This window comes from Tachyglossus aculeatus, chromosome 22 (assembly GCF_015852505.1).
Source record: "Tachyglossus aculeatus isolate mTacAcu1 chromosome 22, mTacAcu1.pri, whole genome shotgun sequence".
Lineage (NCBI taxonomy): Eukaryota > Metazoa > Chordata > Mammalia > Monotremata > Tachyglossidae > Tachyglossus > Tachyglossus aculeatus.
In genome coordinates, this window is record NC_052087.1 from 42062759 (window position 1) to 42085679 (window position 22921).

Genomic DNA, 22921 nt, shown 5'->3' on the forward strand with positions numbered 1-22921 from the left:
GTGAAGTGACTTGCCCAAAGTCACACAGCTGACAATTGGCAGAGCCGGGATTTGAACCCATGACCTCTAACTCCAAAACCCGTGCTCTTTCTGCTGAGCCACGCTGCTTCTCCTAAAATAATAATAATAATAATGGCATTTATTAAGTGCTTACTATGTGCAAAACACTGTTCTAAGCACTGGGGAGATTACAAGGTGATCAGGTTGTCCCCCGGGGGGTTTACAGTCTTAAGCCCCATTTTACAGATGAGGTAACTGAGGCACAGAGAAGTGAAGTGACTTGCCCAAAGTCACCCAGCTGACAATTGGCAGAGCCGGGATTTGAACCCATGACCTCTGACTCCAAAGCCCGGGCTCTTTCCACTGAGCCATGCTGCTTCTCAATAAAAATAACTGTGGCATTTGTTAAGCACTTACTATCTGTCAGGCCCTGTGCTAAGCACTGGATAGATAAAAATTAATCAGTTTGGACACAGTCCCTGTCCCACATAATAATAATAATAATGACATTTGTTAAGCACTTACTATGTGCAAAGCACTGTTCTAAGCACTGGGGAGGTTACAAGGTGATCAGGTTGTCCCCCCGGGGGCTCACAGTCTTAATCCCCATTTTACAGATGAGGTAACTGAGGCACAGAGAAGTGAAGTGACTTGCCCAAAGTCACAGAGCTGACAATTGGCAGAACTGGGATTTGAACCCATGACCTCTGACTCCAAAGCCCGAGCTCTTTCCACTGAGCCACGCTGCTTCTCAATAAAAATAACAGTGACATTTGTTAAGCACTTACTATCTGTCAGGCCCTGTGCTAAGCACTGGATAGATAAAAGTGAATCAGTTTGGACACAGTCCCTGTCCCACATGGGGCTCCCAGTCTTAATCCCCATTTTCCAGATGAGGAAACTGAGGCCCAGAGAATTGAAGTGACTTGCCCCAGGTCACAGCAGTAGACAAGTGGCAAAGCTGGGATTAGAACCCAGGTCCTTTTGACTCACAGGCCTGGACTCTATCCACTAGGCCATGCTGCTTCTCGAAGTCCTGGTAGGAAAAGGGGGGCGGGAGGAATCCATGATGCCAAGCCAGGGGGTTTGACGCCCTGGGCAGTCATCATCATCATCATCAATCGTATTTATTGAGCGCTTACTGTGTGCAGAGCACTGTACTAAGCGCTTGGGAAGTACAAGTTGGCAACATATAGAGACGGTCCCTACCCAATAGTGGGCTCACAGTCGTTGCCCTTCCCTGGCTAGTGGATTGGTGGGTGAGTTGCCGAGGTAGATTCTTCCAGTCTTTGCCAAGCGGAAGGACTGTTTCCTCCGGTCACTTGTGTGTTGCCAATTTGTACTTCCCAAGCGCTTAGTACAGTACTCTGCACATAGTAAGCGCTCAATAAATACGATTGATTGATTGATTGGTGCGGGGAAACGGTACCGTGGGTCCCAATCTGGCTTGCCCCATGGTCACCTTTAAAACATCCCAAACCGCAGGGAATCATGTTGGCCCCCTTCCTTCCCCTCCATGGACTCCGTTTTAAGGGTTATTACTTAATCAGAGGTATTTATTGAGCACTTACTACTACTACTACTAATAACTGTGGTATTAGAGAAGCAGCGTGGCTCCCTGGAATGAGCCCGGGCTTTGGAGTCAGAGTTCATGGGTTCAAATCCCGGCTCTGCCAGTTGTCAGCTGGGTGACTTTGGGCAAGTCACTTCACTTCTCTGTGCCTCAGTTACCTCATCTGGAAAATGGGGATGAAGACTGTGAGCCCCCCGGGGGACAACCTGATCACCTTGTAATCTCCCCAGCGCTTAGAACAGTGCTTTGCACATAGTAAGCGCTTAATAAATGCCATTATTATTATTATTATTCAGTGGAACGAACCCGGGCTTTGGAGTCAGAGGTCATGGTTTCAAATCCTGGCTCTGCCACTTGTCAGCTGTGTGACTTTGGGGAAGTTACTTCACTTCTCTGGTCCTCAGTTCCCTCATCATCATCAATCGTATTTATTGAGCGCTTACTGTGTGCAGAGCACTGTACTAAGCGCTTGGGAAGTACAAGTTGGCAACATATAGAGACAGTCCCTCATCTGTAAAAAGGAGGTTTAATAATAATAATAATAATGATGATGGCATTTATTAAGCACTTACTATGTGCAAAGCACTGTTCTAAGTCCTGGGTGGGGGGAATACAAGGTGATCAGGTTGTCCCACGGGGGGCTCACAGTCTTAATCCCCATTTTGCAGATGAGGTACTGAGTCCCAAAGATGTTAAGTGACTTACCCAAAGTCACACAGCCGACAATTGGCGGAGGCAGGATTTGAACCCATGACCTCTGACTCCCAAGCCCAGGCTCTTTTGTGAACCCCCCGTGGGACTACCTGATCACCTTGTAACCTCCCCAGCACTTAGAACAGTGCTGTGCACATAGTAAGCACTTAATAGCTGCCATTATTATTATTATTATTATTATTATTAATAAGCACTTACTATGTGCCAGGCAATATGCTAAACTCTGGGTGGTTACAAGCAAATCAGGTTGGACACAGTCCCTTGTACCGCATGGGGCTCACAGTCTCAATACCCATTTTGCAGATGAGGTAACTGAGGGACAGAGAAGTGAAGTGACTTACCCAAGGTCACACAGCAGACACGTGGCAGAGCTAGGATTAGAACCCAGTTCCTTCTGATTTCCGGGCCCGGGCTCTATCCACTATGCCACCCGGGCTGCAGTCCACTGTTGGGTAGGGACTGTCTCTATATGTTGCCAATTTGCACTTCCCAAGCGCTTAGTACAGTGCTCTGCACACAGTAAGCGCTCAATAAATACGATTGAATGAATGAATGAAGGGATCAGCAGGGAGGCACAGAGCTGTGTGACGTACTGGTAGAGCGCGGGTCTGGATGTTAGAGAAGCAGCGTGGCTCCGTGGACAGAGCCCGGGTTTCGAGTCAGAGGTCATGGGTTCAAATCCTGGCTCCGCCACTTGTCAGCTGGGTGACTTTGAGTAAGTCACTTAACTTCTCTGGGCCTCAGTGACCTCATCTGTAAAATGGGGATGAAGACTGTGAGCCCCCCGCAGGACAACCTGATCACTTTGTAACCTCCCCAGTGCTTTACACACAGTAAGTGCTTAATAAATGCCATTAAAAAAAAAAAGGTCATAGGTTCTAATCCCAGCACTGCCACTTGTCTGCTATGTGACCTTAGGCAAGTCACTTCGCTTCTCTGTGCCTCTGTGACCTCATCTGTAAAATGGGGATTGGGACTGTGAGTCCCACGTGGGACGGGGCCTGTGTCTGACTTGATTTGCTTGTTTCCACCCCAGCACTGAGTACAGTGCCTGGCATATAGTAAGCACTTAGCAAATACTATAATTATAATTATTATTATTATTTGGATGCTGTAGACTGTAAGCTCCTTGGGAGCTGGTATGGGGTCTACCAACTCTATTATATTGCATTCTCCCAAGCACTTAATGTAGTGCTGGGCTCACAGTAAGTACCCAATAAATACCATCATCATCATCATCATCATCATCATCATCATCAGTCGTATTTATTGAGCGCTTACTGTGTGCAGAGCACTGTACTAAGCGCTTGGGAAGTACAAGTTGGCAACATATAGAGACAGTCCCTACGCAACAGTGGGCTCACAGTCTAGAAGTGTGTTGTCTGATTGAATCGGATGCTTCTTTGGGGGCTAGGACTGTGTCCATTTCATTATATCTGGAATGGGCCCAGCACAGAACCGGGAACCATTTATGTTCCCTAAGCCCTCAGTGGTGCTCGGGCTGAAGTATGCATCCGTGTTCCTGGCTGGCTGTCCACCCGCCCACCAGAGATTTTCAGTGTCGACGTTCCAACACTAGGAAGTAAATACTTGAGTACTTCCTCTGCCTCCTCGCCGACCTCCCTGCCTCCTGTCTCACCCTACTCCAGTCCGGACTTCGCTCTGCCGCCCGGATCATTTTTCTGCAAAAAAGAAAATTCAGTCCATGTTTCCCCACTCCTCAAGGACCTGCAGTGGTTGCCCATCCACCTCCGCGTCGAACAGGAACTCCTTACCACTGGCTTCCAAGCACTAAATCAGCTTAACTCCTCCACATTACCCCATTGTTGGGTAGGGGCCGTCTCTATGTGTTGCCAAGCTCTTAGTACAGTACCCTACACACAGTAAGTGCTCAATAAATACAATTGAATGAATCACCTCACCGATCTCCCAGCCCACACACATCATTCCCCTAGCGCCAGTTTATTCACTGTGCCCCAATCTCATCTCCCTCGCCGCTGACCCCTTCCCCACGTCCTCCCTCTAGTCAGGAACTCCCTCCCACTCCAGATACACCAGACCACCACTCTTCCCACCTACAAAGTCTTCTTAAGGCCGCATCTCCTCCAGGAGGCCTTCCCCGATTAAGTCTTCTTTCCCCTACACCCCCTCCCTTCCGTGTCATCTTTGCAGTTGGATCTGTGGCCTTTGGGCTGTTGGCATTCACCCCATGCTCAGCCCCACAGCACTTAACGTGCCTATCTGTAACTCATTTCCTTATATTAATGTCTGGTCTCCCCCTCTAAACTGCTATGTGACCTTAGGCAAGTCACTTCACTTCTCTGTGCCTCTGTGGCCTCGCCTGTAAAATGGGGATTGGGACTCACTGTGGGTAGAGTGAGCTCTGTTGTACTTTACTCTCCCAAGCTCTTAGAACAGTGCTCTGTATAGAGTAAGCACTCAATAATTGATTGATTGATTGATAAGAGGCACATTTCCAGTTCCTAGAAACCTAGATACGCAATTTAGAAGAGAAGACAGTTGCAACCTGAGCTCAGGTGATGATCTGCTTTTAAGGCCGAGGCCTCCTCAACACTCTTAGTAACGATGGTATTTGTTAATCAATCAATCAATCAATCAATCGTATTTATTGAGCGCTTACTGTATGCAGAGCACTGTACTAAGCGCTTGAGAAGCACAAGTTGGCAACATATAGAGACAGTCCCTACCCAACAGTGGGCTCACAATCTAAAAGGGGGAGACAGACAACAAAACCAAACATACTAACAAAATAAAATAAATAGAATAGATATGTACAAGTAAAATAAATAAATAAATAGAGTAATAAATATGTACAAACATATATACATGTATACAGGTGCTGTGGGGAAGGGAAGGAGGTAAGATGGGGGGATAGAGTGGGGGACGAGGGAGAGGGGGAGTTAAGTTAAGTTAAGTTAGTTAAGCGCTTACTAATGCATCACACACTGTTCTAAGTGCCGGGGTAGATACAAGCTAAGCAGGTTGGACACAGTACCTACCCCACATGCTGCTCACAGTCTTAATCCCCATTTTCCAGATAGGGTAACTGAGCCACAGAGAAATGAAGGGACTTGTCCAGGGTCACACAGCAGCAGACAGATGGCAGAACCGAGATTATGACCAAGGTCCTTCCGACTCTCAGGCCTGTGCTCTATCCACTAGGCCCTGCTGCTTCCCTCAGGTCATGCCGCTTCCCTCATAAATACAATTAATAATAATAATTGTGGTATTTGTTAAGCGCTTACTGTGTGGCAGGGTACTGTGTCTGTTTCATTATATCTGGAATGGGCCCAGCACAGAACCAGGAACCATTTATGTCCACTAAGCACTCAGTGGTGCCCATGCTGATGTATGCATCCGTGTTCCCGGCTGGATGTCAGGAACCAAATGCTGGGGTGGATCCAAGCAAATCAGGTTGGACACAGTCCCTGTCCCACTTGGGTCTCACGGGCTTAATCCCTGTTTTCCAGATGAGGTAACTGAGGCGCAGAGAAGTGAAATGACTTTCCCAAGGTCACACAGCAAGCAATTGGCAGAGCCAGGGTTAGAACCCAGGTCCTTTTGAGTCCCAGGCCTGTACTCTGTCTGCTAGGTCACGCTGCAGGCCAACCCTCCGCTCCTGCGCCGCTCACCTCCTCACTGGGCCTCGTTCTCGCCTGCCCCATCATCGACCCCCGGCCCACGTCCTTCCCCTGACCTGGAAGACCGTGAGCCCACTGTTGGGTAGGGACTGTCTCTATATGTTGCCAACTTGTACTTCCCAAGCGCTTAGTACAGTGCTCTGCACACAGTAAGCCCTCAATAAATATGATTGATGATGATGGAATGCCCTCCCTTCGCACATCCGCCAAAGTAGCTCTCTTCCTCCCTTTCTCCTCTCCTCCTCCCCATCGCCCCCCAGCCCTCCCCCCTCTCCCCCAGCACTTGTATCTATTTGTACAGATTTATTACTCTATTTATTTTACTGGTACATATTTACTACTCAATTTATTCTATTAATGATGTGCATATAGCTATAATTCTATTTATTCTGATGGTTTTGAAACCTGTCTACTTGTTTTGTTTTGTCGTCCGTCTCCCCCTTCTAGACTGTGAGCCCGTTGCTGGGTAGGGACCGTCTCTGTACTTTCCAAGTGCTTAGTACTTGTACTTTCCAAGTACTTAGTGCTTGTACTTTCCAAGTGCTTAGTACAGTGCTCTGCACACAGTAAGAGCTCAATAAATACAATTGAATGAATCCCTTTGGAAGAGCCTTTGGATGTACTTTCCAAGTGCTTAGTACAGTGCTCTGCACACAGTAAGCGCTCAATAAATACAATTGAATGAATCCCTTTGGAAGAGCCATTGGATGTTGCCAGTGAAATTCAACAAAGGTTGGGTGTTTGGGGGTGGGGGGGTTGGGTTGTTGGTTTTGTTTTTTTTTTTTCAAAGAAGCCCTCTTGGAAAGTTTTGGCGGACCCTCTGGAAAAATCTCCGAAGTGCCAGCTGGCCCCCGAGCCTGAACCCAGCTGACTTGCCCTCTCTCCTCCGCAGGGACCCGGGTTCATAGATAGCAGAGATGACCATGACCGCCAACAAGAATGCCAGCATCACCCACGGAGCCGGAGGGTCTAAGGCGCCCCGGGGGACGTTGGGACGGTAAGTGAGGAGCCGCCATCAATCAATCAATCAATCAATCAATCGTATTTATTGAGCGCTTACTGTGTGCAGAGCAGCTGGGAGGTGGGGGAGTGGTAAGGTTGGGGTTGGAGGGGCTGAGTCTTCTAGACTGTGAGCTCACTCTTGGGTAGGGACCGTCTCTATATGTTGCCAACTTGGACTTCCCAAGCGCTTAGTACAGTGCTCTGCACACAGTAAGCGCTCAATAAATATGATTGATTGATTGATTGAGGGAGGGGGAAAAGGAGATCTTGCTTCCAGGTGGGGGACCACAGGACTAGCCTCCAATGCTGAGGAGATCCAGAACCAGGCAGGAGCTCTCGCTCTGCTAATAATCATAATCGTAACTGGGGGATTCGTTAAGTGCTCATTATGTGCCAGGCACCGTACTAAGTGGTGAGATGGATACAAGGTACTTTTTTTTTCATAGCATTTGGTAAGTGCTTACTACGTGCCAAGCACTGTTCCAAGTGCTGGGGGGGATATGAGGTAATCAGGTTGTCCCACATGGGGCTCACAGTCTCAACCCCCCTTTTACAGATGAGGGACCTGAGGTCCAGAGAAGTGGAGTGACTTGCCCAAAGTCACACAGCTGACAAGTGGCGGAGCCGGGATTTGAACCCAGGACCTCCGACTCCCAAGCCCGGGCTCTTTCCACTGAGCCACGCTGCTTTTCATGGCTCAGAGAATTCATTCATTCATTCAATTGTATTTCTTGAGCGCATGTTTTCACATTCATTCATTCATTCAATCGTATTTATTGAGCGGTCACTGTGTGCAGAGCACTGTACTAAGCGCTTGGGAAGTACAAATTGGCAACATATAGAGACGGTCCCTACCCAACAGTGGGCTCACAGTCTAGAAGGGGGAGACAATCTATAGGAATATATGATACTGCTGACAAAATGCTGAGCTGGGGGGAGGTGTTTGGGAACAGAACAGAAATGGGCAAGCAACAGACCCACCATTGGGAACAGTTTAATTAAGAGTTGCAGAAATGGAATTGCCTCCTGTGTAGCTGGGAATAGCGTTGAAAACTGGATGCATATCTTGTTAGAACAGGCGCTTACTGTGTGCAGAGCACTGTACTAAACGCTTGAGATGTACAAGTTTGCAACATATAGAGATGGTCCCTACCCAACAACGGGCTCACAGTCTAAGCAGCGAGGTTGGTCGCAGGCCCCGTCCCACATGGCACTCACAGTCTTAATTCACATTTTACAGATGAGGGAACTGAGGCCCAGAGAAGTGAAGTGACTTGCCCCAGGTCACCCAGCAAACAAGCGGCCGAGCCGGAATTAGAACCCAAGTCCTTCTAACTCCCAAGTCCGTGCCCTATCCACTTGGCCACGCTGCTCAAAGGCAGATGGACAGGTAGCTGGATGGTGGTCTTTGGTTAGCACTTACTTTGTGCCAAACACTGCGTTAAGCCCTAGGGTAGGTATAATCAGATCAGACACGGTCCCTGCCCCACGCGGGGCTCACGGCCCAAGGGGGAGGGAGAACAGATACTGAATACCCGCTTTATGGAGGAAGAAACTGTGGTAAGAAGAAGCGATGGGTCTTGCCCAGAATCAATCAATCAATCAATCATTCGTATTTATTGAGCACTTACTGTGTGCAGAGCACTGTACTAAGTGCTTGGGAAGTTCAAGTTGGCAACATATAGAGACATTCCCTACCCAACAGTGGGCTCACAGTCTAAAATCAATCAATCAATCAATCAATTGTATTTATTGAGTGCTTACTGTGTGCAGAGCACTGTACTAAGCGCTTGGGAAGTACACGTTGGCAGCATATAGAGACAGTCCCTACCCAACAGTGGGCTCACAGTCTAAAATCAATCAGTCAATCAATCAATCAATCGTATTGAGCGCTGACTGTGTGCAGAGCACTGTACTAAGCACTTGGGAAGTACAAGTTGGCAACATCTAGAGACAGTCCCTACCCAACAGTGGGCTCACAGTCTAGAAGGGGGAGACAGAGAACAAAACCAAACATATTAACAAAATAAAATAAATAGAATAGAGATGTACAAGTAAAATAAATAGAGTAATAAATCTGTACAAACATATATACATATATACAGGTGCTGTGGGGAAGGGAAGGAGGTAAGACGGTGGGGATGGAGAGGGGGACGAGGGGTAGAGGAAGGAAGGGGCTCAGTCTGGGAAGGCCTCCTGGAGGAGGTGAGCTTTCAGTTGACAGTCTAAATCACCCAGCAGGCAAGCGGCAGAGGTGAGATTAGAACCCGGGCCTCTTGACTCGGCCTGATTTTAGATGGATCAGTCCACCCTGGAAGTAGATTGACCCTCCTGAGCCCTGGGCCTGGTTGGTGAGACTGGGCTGTCCAAGGTGGGCAGGATGATCCAGGGACTTGAATGCCAACCACGGGGAGAAGAAAATGGCAATCAGCATTTCCTTTTGTCACAAAATGGGCAAAGTCAGGTGACACACCCCACGGACAAGGCTTAGCCACTGCAAGGGAAGGGGAACCTCTGAGGTAGAGGAGACTCGATGTGTGGTTAAACTAACTGTGTGCAAACTGGCCCAGCAGGTCTGAGGGTGAAAAGAAGCAAACCTGGGTGCCAAATAAATCACACTTCCAGAATGAAAACGGACAGCCCACTTGGCTGGTTGTGGCCTTCCTTTATTTTTTTTTCTATTTTTTAAAAATGGTATTTGTTAAGTGCTCACTATGCGCCAGGCACTGTTCTAAGCGCCGGGGAAGATGTAAGGTCATCAGGTTGGACACAATCCCTGTCCCCCAAGGGGCTCACAGCCTTAATCTCCATTTTACAGGTGGAGGAACTGAGGCCCAGAGAATTTAAGTGACTTGACCAAGGTCATGCAGCAGACGAGTGGCAGAGCCGGGATTAGAACCCAGGTCCTTCTGACGTCCGGGCCTGCGCTCTACCCATTAGGCCACATCGCTTCATCTTCAGGCCCATTGCTCTCTTCTGGCCACTGCAGTATCTCTGCAATGTTGGGGAGTGTTAGGTGGGTTGTAGCTGTTCACGGGCAGGGATAGCATCTACCAAATCTGTTGTAGTGTACTTTCCTAAGAGAGAAGCTGCGTGGCTCAGTGGAAAGAGCCCGGGCTTTGCAGTCAGAGGTCATGGGTTCAAATCCCGGCTCCGCCAATTATCAGCTGTGTGACTTAGGGGAAGTCACTTCACTTCTCTGGGCCTCAGTTGCCTCATCTGTGCAGTGGGGATGAAGACTGTGAGCCCCCCGTGGGACAACCTGATCACCTTGTAACCTCCCCAGTGCTTAGAACAGTGCTTGAAACATAGTAAGCGCTTAATAAATGCCATCATTATTATTGAAATAGTGTGGCTTAGTGGAAAGAGCACGGGCTTGGGAGTCAGAGGTCATGGGCTCTAATCCCGGCTCCGCCGCTTGTCAGCTGGGTGACCTTGGGCAAGTCACTTGGCTTCTCTGTGCCTCAGTTACCTCATCTGTAAAATGGCGATTAAGACTGTGAGCCCCACGTGGGGCAACCTGATTACCTTATATTCATTCATTCAATCGTATTTATTGAGCGCTTACTGTGTGCAGAGCACTGTACTAAGCGCTTGGGAAGTACAAGTTGGCAACATATAGAGGCGGTCCCTACCCAACGACGGGCTCACAGTCTAGAACAGTGCTTGGCCCATAGTAAGCGCTTAACAAATACCAACATTATTATAGTGCTCTGCAACTGTAAGTGCTCAATAAATACCAGTGATTGATTGGGCTGGGTCTAAAGCCCGCTTCATTGAGCGATGCCAGAAAGCTAGCTCTGTGCAGAGCATCCCCAAACCTTAGCCATTCCTCCCTTCTAACTGGTCGGCGGTGACCCCTGAGACTCACAAAGCGTTTTGACTCACATCCAGGCAGCTTTCCAGCGCTTTCTTCCCCGGGCCTGCAGCCAAGTGACTTCTCCGGGCGGGAAACTTGGGCCCAGAGAGTGATCAGATGTTTCTTACGGGGCAGAGAGTGAATCCAACAAGAGAAACTGAGATCTTTGAGCGCCCTGGTTGTCTCTTCTGGCCCCCCAAAAGACCTTCGCCCCAGCACACCAGGCCCAACCCCAGAAGTTCCACTGCTCTGGTCCTTTGGATGCGTTTGGGGGGTGAGGCTTATCGGTGAATTGATTGAGGTCAACTGGGATTTGAAGTCAGTGATAGAGGCTGTGGATTCAGGTGCTTGCCTAGGTCTCCTAAGTTTGAACATAATGATGATAATAATTTTTATTATTATTATTATTGTATTTGTTAAACACTTACTATGTGCCAAGCACCGTTCTAAGCGCTGGGGTAGGTACAGGATCATCAGGTTGGACACAGCCCCTGTCCCACATGGGACTCACAATCTAAGTAGGATTGGATCCCCATTTTGTAGCTGATGTAAATTGAGGCCCAGAGAAGTTAAGTACATGCCCAAGGTCCCACAGCAGACACATGGCAGAGATGGGATTAGAATCCAGATCATCTGACTCCCGCTCCCAGGCCCGCCCGCGCTCTTTCCATTAGGCCACTCTGATTCTCAAATTATTCTTTGTTATTTGCGGAAGAGCGAATGGTTTGTGTTGGCTCCTCGGGGCAGGGATTGAATGACTTACTGGCGTTGTTCTCTCCCAAGAACCTTAGTTTCCTGCTTTACGCTCAGTAAGTACCATCGATGAGGATGATGAGGATGATGATAGTGATGATGATGGCTGCCTAACCTCAGGACCCACCACCATCCCCTTAACCATTCCTGATTTTCCACCTCAGCTTCTCAGGAAAGTGTCCCTGTGTCTGCGGAAAGCTGCGGCGCAGAATGGGTTTGGATGCCAGAAGCCCTGATCTCTTTTCAGAGCTCATGCCTCAATTTTTCCAGGCCTTCTCAAGAAATTTCCCTCTCCCCTTTAGCCTCCTGCCCTGTTTGGCATGCTGACATGCCGGGTGAGTGTGTGACTAATTGGGCCTTTGATCTGACTCAATTGCCTCTTCTCCTCCATCCCTCTCTCCTCCTCCCCTTCCTCCCTCCTCCCTTCTTTCCTCCCTCCCTGCTGCCCGCTTTCAGGGCCTGAAGCATCTGTGCACTGTAGCCCCCTGGTCCCTAGCAGTGGTCCGGCCCATACGGGCCCGGGGTTAGACGTCACTGTGTAGCCACCCTGGCCGGGAGGCCCCTCCCGGCAGGTCCTTCAGCTACTTCTGGCTTCCTCCTAGCCACCTTGGCAAAATTGGCCTCCTTTCTGGTGTTAGTGAATTGGAGGAGAAGCAGCCAAGAAGCTTGGGTTTAAGCGGTCTTTTGATCTTTGATTTCCAGGGCCCAGAGCCGAGGCAGCCGGCTCCTACCCAGCCCGGGATCTGAGGGTAAAGGTGGGGTGGTAATAATAATGATAATAATAATAATAATGGTGGTATTTGTTAAGCGTTTACTATGTGCAAAGCACTGTTCTAAGCGCTGGGGAGGTTACACGGTGATCAGGTTGCCCCGCGGGCGGCTCACAGTCTTAGTCTTAGTCTTGGAGGCCTTCCCAGACTGAGCCCCCTCCTTCCTCTCCCCCCCCCCACGCCTTACCTCCTTCCCACAGCACCTGTATATATGTTTGTACATATTTATTACCCTATTTATTTATTAATTTTATTTGTACATATTTATTCTATTTATTTTATTTCGTTAATATGTTTTGTTTTGTTCTCTGCCTCCCCCCTTGTAGACTGTGAGCCCACTGTTGGGTAGGGGCTGTCTCTACATGTTGCCAACTTGTACTTCCCAAGCGCTTCGTACGGTGCTCAGCACACAGTAAGCGCTCAATAAATACGATTGAATGAATGAATGAATGAATCCCCATTTTACAGATGAGGTAACTGAGGCACAGAGAAGTGAAGTGACTTACCCAAGAGCTGACAATTGGCCGAGACGGGATTTGAACCCATGACCTATGACTCCGAAGCTCGTGCTCTTTCCACTGCTTCTCTGCTTCTGGTAGGGGTGACCACTTGACCACTCACCCCGGGGCAGTAGGGCAGGCCAGTTCCAGGCCAAAGTGCCCAGTTCCGCCATTGCGTGCATTTTGTCTATCCATTATCCGTCGTACGGGATCGGGGAATTCAGAAGCGCCGTGCCAGGAGCTCAAGCTTATCCGGGCTCGGCGTGCTCTGTTCTCAAAGACACCGACTGGGCACGAGCCCCTGGCATCCAAACAAGTCAGCGGGTTCTCCTAAATATGCCACTGTTATAAGAAACCCTCATGTTCGAGGAGAACTGGATGTATTCTGCTCCATCCTCTACCGCTGACCTCCTGGCTGTCCTGTGCCAGGGACCCCCCACTCCCCTGGGGGCTCTAAAAGGCTGTAGGAGGTGGGAGGCCAGGGGGTCCCGTAGCCCAGGGGTGCCAACGATCCTTGGAAGCACCATCGCATAGGGGATATCAGGAGGTAGGTCATGGGTTCTAATCCTGGCTCAGCCACTTGTTTGCTGTGGGACCTTGGGCAAGTCACTTCTCCGTGCCTCAGTGGCCTCTTCTGTAAAATGGGGGTTGAGACTGTGAGCCCCCTGTGGAACGGGGACTGAGTCCAACCCGATTTGCTTGTATCTGCTCCAGGGCTCGATACAGTGCCTTGCACATAGTAAATGCTTAGCAAATACCATAATAATATTAAATTAAATTATATTATTATAAAATTAAATTGTTATTATTATTCTCTGGGCCTCAGTGACCTCATCTGTGAAATGGGGATTTAATGTGACAAGGCACTGTGTCCCACCCGATTTGCTTGTATCCACCCCAGCGCTTAGTACACTCCCTCGCACAGAGTAAGCGCTTAACAAATACCATAATTGTTAGTATTATTATTTCTCTGGGCCTCAGTGACTTCATCTCACCTGTGGTGAAGCAGCGTGGCTTAGTGGCAAGACCCCGGGCTTGGGAGTCAGAGGACGTGGGTTCTAATCCTGGCTCTGCCACCTGTCTGCCGTGTGACCTTGGGCAAGCCGCTTAAATTCTCTGTACCTCAGTGACCTCATCTGTAAAATGGGGATTAAGACTGTGAGCCCCATGCGGGACAACATGATTACCTTGTATCTATGCCAGCACTTAGAACAGTGCTTGGCACATAGTAAGCGCTTAACAGATACCATAATTATTATTATTATTAAAATGGGGATTATGACTGTGAGCCCCACGTGGGACAAGGACTGTGTCCAGCCTGATTTGCTTGAATCCACCCAGCACTTAGTGCAGTACCTGGCACACAGTAAGCACTTAAATACCACTATTATTATTACTGGCACTGCCCCCCACTCCAGTTGGCAGGAAGAAGGACCGGTTAAGCCTCGTTCCTCATTTATCCAGGTCTTCTTGCATTGGATTCCCCCTCCACTTTGGGCAAGAGGCCTGCCCTCTCTCCCCTGCGTACTCCTTCCCTTTCCTCACTCCCCGTGCTGAGAAAGATTGAGTCTGGGGTCAATTAACCGATCGATGGCATTCACTGAGCGCTTCTGCAGCAGCGTGAAGTATAGACTGAAGTGGGGAGAGACAGGAGGATGGGAGATCAGAGAGGAGGCTGATAAAGTAATCCAGTAGGGTTAGGATGAGAGAGTGAACCAGCAAGGTAGCGGTTTGGATGGAGAGGAAAGGGCGGATCTCGGCAATGTAGTGGAGGTGAGACTGGCAGGTTTTGGTGATGGATTGGATGTGTGGGGTGAACGAGAGAGCAGAGTGGAGGATGACACAAAGGTTGTGGGCTTGTGAGATGGGAAGGATGGTAGTACCATCCGCAGTGATGGGAAAGGCAGGGAGAGGACAAGGTTTGGGAGGGAAGATAAGGAGATGTTGAGTTTTAGGTGGCGGGAGGACGTCCAGGTGGAGATGTCCTGAAGGCAGGTGGAGATGCGAGCCTGGAGGGAGGGCGAGAGAACAGGGGAGGAGGTGTAAATTTGGGTATCATCTGCGTAGATGTTAAGATGTTAAGCACTAACTATGTGGCCACGTGGGATTACCCCAGCGCTTAGAACAGTGCTTGGCACATAGTAAGCACTTAACAAATATTATTATTATTATTATTATTATTACTGTGGCAGAGGAGACGCGGGGTGGGGCGGGGGGGATCACAAAGCAGGTTTGACCCCAGAGCCCAAGAAGGGATGAAGCCTGGGAAGAGGTTGTTGGAAAAGGGGAGGGAGGGTGGGTGGGCAGGTCATGGAGAGCCTGGAAAATAAGTTTCCATTTGTTGCAAGAGAACTCGACGCCACGGTAAGCTTCTCAGAAGGAAACTGACAGCTCGCTGTGGGTAGGGAACGTATGTACCAACTCTCCCAAGTACTTAGTTCAGTAATCTGCACGTTTTAAGTGTTGTTCAATAAAAACCAGTGATTGATGGATTGATTGAGAATGTGATTGATTTCTTGCTGCTGTGCTAGTTCCCTCCCGCTCTCTCCGCCCCCCGGCAAATTGGCACAATGTCACTGGGCAGCTGCTGGTCCCGTCCCACCTGAGCCTGTGCCCCACGCCACATCCCAGAATTCAAGCCCTGCTGAATCCCTGGACACCCACATGGCCTAGTGGGAAGAGCTTTTAATAATAATAATAATGATGGCACTTATTAAGTGCTTACTATGTGCCCAGCACTATTCTAAGCACTGGGGAGGATACAAGGTGATCAGATTGTCCCACGGGGCGCTCACAGTCTTAATCTCCACTTTACAGATGAGGTAACTGAGGCACAGAGAAGTTAAGTGACTTGCCCAAGGTCGGGCGGAGTCGGGATTTGAACCCATGACCTCTGACTCCAAAGCCTGTGCTCTTTCCACTGTGCCATGCTGCTTCTCAGTGCCTCACACATAGTAAGCACTCAACAAATACCATAATAATAATAATAATTATTATTATTATCACGGGCCGGATGGTCAGAGATCCCCAGGGTTCTGATCCCGTTTCTGTCACTGGCCTGCCGTAGGACCTTGGGCTAATCACTTCACTCCTTTGGGCCTCGGTTTCTTCATCTGTAAAATGGGGTTTCAATACATGTTCTCCCCCCTACTTACACATTGAGCACCTTGGGGACCGTATCCGACCTGCTTATCTTGTATCTAGCCCACCGTTTAGAACAGTGCTTGGCACTTAATAAGAACTGAACAAATACCACAATTCTCATTACTATCATTTATTTTATTTTGTCTATTTTATTTTGTTAATATGTTTTGTTTTGTTGTCTGTCTCCCCCTTCCAGGCTGTGAGCCCGTTGTTGGGTAGGGACCGTCTCTGTATGTTGCCAACTTGGACTTCCCAAGCGCTTAGTACAGTGCCCTGCACACAGTAAGCGCTCAATAAATACGATTGAATGAATGAATGAATGAAATACCACAATTCTCTTTCCTATTATTTATTTTATTTTGTCTATTTTATTTTGTTAATATGTTTTGCTTTGTTGTCTGTCTCCCCCTTCTAGACTGTGAGCCCGCTGTTGGGTAGGGACTGTCTCTATATGTTGCCAACTTGTACTTCCCAAGAGCTTAGTACAGTGCCCTGCACACAGTAAGTGCTCAATAAATATGATTGAATGAATGAAGGAATGAATGAATTAAATACCAAAATTCTCTTTACTATTATTTATTTTATTTTGTCTATTTTATTTTGTTAATATGTTTTGTTTTGTTCTCTGTCTCCCCCTTCTAGACTGTGAGCCCGCTGTTGGGTAGGGACCATCTCTGTATGTTGTCAACTTGTACTTCCCAAGCGCTTAGTACAGTGCCCTGCACACAGTAAGCGCTCAATAAATACGATTGAATGAATGAATGAATTGGTAGCATTAAGTACTAAGCGTTTTGAAGAGGACCATATAACAGAGAGGGTAGTCGTCTTCCCTCCCCACAACAAGCTTACAGTCTAGGAGGTTAGAAATGCAGAAAGAACATAGAAAAATCATCAGGAAACTAAATAAACTGTACAGAGATGTGCATAAGCATTAAAGGGTGAGGAGATGAGGGGGAGGAAATGGAGCAGAGCCATATGTTAATCTGGATTACTTCAGGGAGAAGGTGGATTTTTAGTAGGTTTGAAGGATGACAGACTAGATTGTAAAGGCCTTGTGGGCAGGAAACGTGTCTAGCAGCTCTGTTATTATTGTCCTCTCCCAAGTACAGTGCTCTGCACACAGTAAGCGCTCAGTAAATGTGACTGATTGATTGATCATTAAGCTGACGGTTCTAACCCTATGTCTGTGATGGAATAAGCCTCCCCTGTGCTTTGCAGTAGCTTAATTGTATCATGCACATAACTGGGAGTCTGAAGGACCTGGGTTTCGTTCAGTCGTATTTATTGAGCACTTACTGTGTGCAGAGCACTGTACTAGGCGCATGGGAAGTACAAGCTGGCAACATATAGAGACGGTCCCTACCCACCGGCGGGCTCACAGTCTAGAAGGGGGAGACTCCAAACTCGAGCGGGGGAGAGGTGATCTGGTTTCTGAGGAACGAAGGAGAAAGCAGAGGTCATCTTCCTCTGGGCGATGGCCCGAGACCTCTCAGGGAACATATGCTGTCCAGCTGGGGTGTCTGCGTCTGCTGCCCTCAGGCCATCCATCAGACTCCACCGTCTCCCACCGCCTCCGTCCCTCCTCCACCTCCGATTGAATCTGCTGGGAGCCAGAGGGACTCCCCTTTTGGCCCAAGTGAGATTTCGGCCCATACTACCCTGCCACCTCTCCTCCCTCCGGGCCTTCCCGAGGATTCAGGTGACTGGGGAGCCGGGGGAAGAAGGGAATAATAATAATAATAATAATAATGATGGCATTTGTTAAGCGTTCACTATGTGCAAAGCACTGTTCTAAGCGCTGGGGAGGTTACAAGGTGATCAGGTTGTCCCACGGGGGGCTCACCTCACAGTCTTCATCCCCATTTGACAGATGAGGTAACTGAGGCGCAGAGAAGTGAAGTGACTTGCCCAAAGTCACCCAGCTGACAAGTGGCGAAGCTGGGATTTGAACCCGTGACCTCTGACTCCAAAGCCCGGGCTCTTTCCACTGAGCCACGCTGCTTCTAAAAATAAGTAGGCAGGAGAAAGTTCCTATGTTGTCTGGGCTGGGGTGGGTGGTAGTGGGGGGGAGTATTTTTTTGTGTGTGTGTTTTGCTGAGAAATTCTCCTTCATCTGTTGTAGTTTTCACTCATCCATTCAATCAATCATATTAATTGATCTATTAATGTCAGCTGTGTGACTTTGGGCAAGTCACTTCACTTCTCTGTGCCTCAGCTCCCTCATCTGTAAAATGGGGATGAAGACTGTGAGCCCCCTGTGGGGACAACCTGATCACCTTGTAACCCCCCCAGTGCTTAGAACAGTGCTTTGCACATAGTAAGTGCTTAATAAATGCCATCATTATTATTATTAGTGCTTACTATCTGCAGAGCATTCATTCATTCATCATCATCATCAATCGTATTTATTGAGCGCTTACTGTGTGCAGAGCACTGTACTAAGCGCTTGGGAAGTACAAATTGGCAACATATAGAGACAGTCCCTACCCAACAGTGGGCTCACAGTCTAAAAGGGGGAGACAAAACCAAACATACTAACAAAATAAAATAAATAGAATAGATATGTACAAGTAAAATACATAAATAAATAGAGTAATAAATATGTACAAACATATATACATATATACAGGTGCTATGGGGAAGGGAAGGAGGTAAGATGGGGGGGATGGAGAGGGGGACGAGGGGGAGAGGAAGGAAGGGGCTCAGTCTGGGAAGGCCTCCTGGAGGAGGTGAGCTCTCAGTAGGGCCTTGAAGGGAGGAAGAGAGCTAGCTTCATTCATTCATTCATTCATTCATTCAATCGTATTTATTGAGCGCTTACTGCGTGCAGAGCACTGAACTAGTACAGTACACTGAACTTAGTCCAGTGCTCTGGACACAGTAAGCGCTCAATAAATACGATTGAATGAATGAATGAATGAACTAAGCACTTGGGAATCAATCACTCAATCGTATTTATTGAGAGCTTACTGTGTGCAGAGCACTGTACTAAGCGCTTGGGAAGTACAAGTTGGCAATATATAGAGATGGTCCCTACCCAACAGTGGGCTCACAGTCTAGAAGGGGGAGACAGACAACAAAACAAAACATATTAAGTACGCTACAGCAATAAAGAGAGACGATCCCTGCCCACAATGGGCTCACAGTCTGGTTAGGGGGGGAGGGCGGACAGAGATCAGTCAACAGGCATCAATATATATACATAGAATTGTAGACATATACAAATATACGTAAGTGCTATGGGGCGGGGAGGGGGAGAAGAGCAAAGGGAGGGAGTTGTGGTGATGCGGAAGGGAGCTGAGTTTTCCATTTTCACCCATCTTCAGCAGTGCCCGCCGTGCAGCAGGGACTCCTGCCACCGGGCGTGGGCTGTGCCCGGCTCTCAGCCCAGGGCGGCCCTGTCCTGGGGGCGGGCAGGCCGGTAGGCTTCAGGAGCAGGAGGCCGGCCACCCGGCACTTCCACGGTTAATTCCAGAGGGAGGCAGCGCCGTCTGGCTCACCCCTGCCACTCCGTATCTGCCGCCAGGAATTTACTAGATGTTGCAATTAGCGGAGGACCCGTGTCCCCGGGTTCCTCTCCGCTCCGCGAATGCGTGTCCCTCGGGGCTTGGCCGGAGCTGGGCCCTGCGTGGGAAGCTGCCCGTGGGGTTGACTTTGGACTCACTTCGCCCGGGCCTCGACTCTCCGGGATCTTGAAGTGCCCGGCGACTAGGCCCCGCTGCCTCCTTGGGTGGCGTGGGCCTGCGAGGGAGAGGAGGGGGTGGCAGGCCGGAGGCCTGAGGGGTGGGTCGGCTGCTTTTGCTTGGTCTCTTGGAGAAGATCCTGCCCAGGGCCTTCCCGGCCGAAGCAGGAGGGCGGGAGGGAGGAGCTGGCTGGCCGGGAGCTGCCTTCGGCTCCGTCTTTCCCGTCTTTCCCGGGGCCATGTGAGCCGAGGGAAGGAGGCCCGGCCCAGCGGCCCAGGCCCAGAGGGAGAGCAGCACCTAATGGGAAGGTAAGCAGAGCGGGGAAGTGGGTGACATCCCTGTGGAGCGGGGAAGCGGGTGGCATCCCTCTGGAGCGGGGAAGTGCATGACATCCCGTGGAGCGGGGAAGCGGGTGACATCCCCGTGGAGCGGGGAAGCGGGTGACAGCCCCGTGGAGCGGGGAAGCGGGTGACAGCCCCGTGGAGCGGGGAAGCGGGTGACATCCCCGTGGAGCGGGGAAGCGGGTGACATCCCCGTGGAGCGGGGAAGCGGGTGACATCCCCGTGGAGCGGGGAAGCGGGTGACATCCCCGTGGAGCGGGGAATAATAATAATAATAATGATAATGATGGCATTTGTTAAGCGTTTACTATGTGCGAAGCACTGTTCTAAGCGCTGAGGAGGTTACAAGGTGATCAGGTTGTCCCACGGGGGGTTCACAGTCTTAATCCCCAGTTTACAGATGAGGTAACTGAGGCCCAGAGAAGTGAAGTGACTTGCCCAAAGTCACACAGCTGACAATTGGCGGAGCCGGGGTTTGAACCCATGACCTCTGACTCCAAAGCCCGGGCTCTTTCCATTGAGCCACTCTGCTTGGGGAAGCGGGTGACATCCCTGTGGAGCGGGGAAGTGGGTGACATCCCTGTGGAGGGGGGAAGCGGGTGACATCCCTGTGGAGCGGGAAAGCGGGTGACATCCCCGTGGAGCGGGGAAGCGGGTGACATCCCTGTGGAACAGGGAAGCGGGTGACATCCCTGTGGAGACGGTCAACGGGGCTTCCCATCGAGGAAGCCGGCAGATGGGCCTCCTGGACGGCCTGTCAGGGGACGAGACATTTTATTCTATTTATTTGATTTTGTTAATATGTTTTGTTTTGTTCTCTGTCTCCCCCTTCTAGACTGTGAGCCCACTGTTGGGTAGGGACCGTCTCTGTATGTTGCCAACTTGTACTTCCCAAGCACTTAGTACAGTGCTCTGCACACAGTAAGTGCTCAATAAATACGATTGAATGAATGAACGAACAGGGTGAGAAGGGACAGGACCATTGCCCCGAGGGATGGAGCGGGAGGGTGTGTTTGGGGTGTGTGTGTGTTTGTGTGTGTGTGCGCGCGCGCACACACATGCAATCATTCATTCAGTCTTATTTATTGAGCGCTTACTGTGTGCAGAGCACTGTACTAAGCACTTGCATGTGTATGGATGGAGCATGGTGGGAGTGAATGTGTGTTTGGGCGGATGGAGCGGGGTGTGTGTGGTTTGTGTGTTAATGGAGTGGAGTGGGTGTGTTGGGTGTGTGTAGGAATGTTGATGAAGCAAGGTGCGGATGTTTGGTGTGTATGTATATAATAATAATTAATAATGATGGTATTTGTTAAGCACTTACTATGTGCCCAGCACTGTTCTAAGCACCGGGGTGGATACAAAGTAATCAGGTTGTCCCACGTGGGGCTCGCAGTCTTACTCCCCATTTTGCAGATGACGTCACTGAGGCCCAGAGAAGTGAAGTGACTTGCCCAAGGCCACACAGCAGACAAGTGGCAGAGCTGGAATTAGAACCCATGTGCTCAGACTCCCAAGCCCGGGTATATCTGTGTGTGGATGGAGTGGGGTGGGTGTGTTTGGGGGGGGTGTGTGTGGATGGAGTGAGGTGGGAGTGAATGTGTGTTTGGGTGGATGGAGCTGGGTGTGTGTGGTTTGTGTGTTAATGGAGTGGGGTGGGTGTGTTGGGTGTGTGTATCAATGTGGATGAAGCAGGGTGTGAGGGTTCGGTGTGTATGTATATAGTTATAATAATAATAATAAATGATAATGATGGTATTTATTAAGCACTTACTATGTGCCAAGCACTGTTCTAAGCACCAAGGTGGATACAAAGTAATCAGGTTGTCCCACGTAGGGCTCGCAGTCTCAATCCCCATTTTGCAGATGAGGTCGCTGAGGCCCAGAGAAGTGAAGTGACTCGCCCAAGGCCACACAGCAGACAAGTGGCAGAGCTATTAGAACCCGTGAGCTCAGACTCCCAACCCTGGGCATTCTGTTGTACTCTCCCAAGTGCTTAATACAGTACTTGGCATTTAGTAAGTTTTCAAATATAATTGATTGATAGAGGAACATACAATATATTGTACTCTCCCAAGCACTTAGTACAGTGCTCGGCAAACAGTAAGCACTCAGTAAATGCCACTGATTGATTCCCGTTCCTTAAGAACCATTGACCTAGCTTTGTATGTAAGAGTTCACCTAAGTGAAGTCTGCTGAAGAAAGCATCTAGAAGGAATTTGGAAACTGGTGATAGACCATCATTCAATCAGTTGTATTTATTGAGCACTTACTGTGTGCTGAGCACCTGCACATAGTAAGCGCTTAATAAATGCCATCGTATTATGTGTGTGTGGATGGAGCCGGGTGGGTGTGTTGGGTGTGTGTGTTTGTGTTTATGTATGTGTGGATGGAGCAGGGTGGGTATGTTGGGTGTGTGAGGGTATGTGTAGATGGGGTGGGGTGGGTGTGTTGAGGGTGTGTGCGTGTAGATGGAGTGGTTTGTGAGTGGATGGAGCAGAGTGGGTGTGTTGAGTGGGCATGTGTGTGTGTGTGTGTGTGTGTGGAGTTGGGGGGATGCTAGGGATGCTACTTTCTGCTCCAGGGACAACCTCCTCCCTAGGAAGGTTTTTGGGGAGCCCCGTTTTCCCTGTGAGAAACTGGCAGGTCTTGTCAGAGCCGGGGACAGAGGAACTGGGCATCCAACCGAGAGGATGCAGCCCCTGGATTCAACGGGCTCCTGCCCGGCCCGGGAGTTTGCCAGTGGAGCGGAGCCCCAGGGCTCGGTGGCCTGTGTGGTTCGTCCACAGGTGGGCTGCCCGGGAGGCCGGCACAGCACAGTCCAGGCGGCCGGTACACAGTCCAGGCGGCCAGCACACAGTCCAGGCGGCCAGCACACAGTCCAGGCGGCCAGCACACAGTCCAGGCCTGGCCTGCCCCGCTC

General features: G+C 49.6%; 1 protein-coding gene across 7 annotated transcripts in view; it reads left to right on the forward strand.

Annotated features, from left to right (window-relative positions):
• DENND2B (DENN domain containing 2B) overlaps positions 1 to 22921 on the forward strand; it is a 318048-nt gene that overhangs the window by 172681 nt on the left and 122446 nt on the right. For 6 of the 7 annotated variants that reach the window (XM_038764635.1, XM_038764634.1, XM_038764636.1 and 3 more), the window contains one exon: positions 6842 to 6946. In XM_038764635.1, the coding sequence (XP_038620563.1) occupies positions 6867 to 6946 (80 nt within the window). In that variant the 5' untranslated portion in view covers positions 6842 to 6866. Of the gene's footprint in view, positions 1 to 6841; positions 6947 to 19900; positions 19969 to 22921 lie in introns of those variants that run through there. The other variant, XM_038764639.1, reaches the window with a different exon arrangement.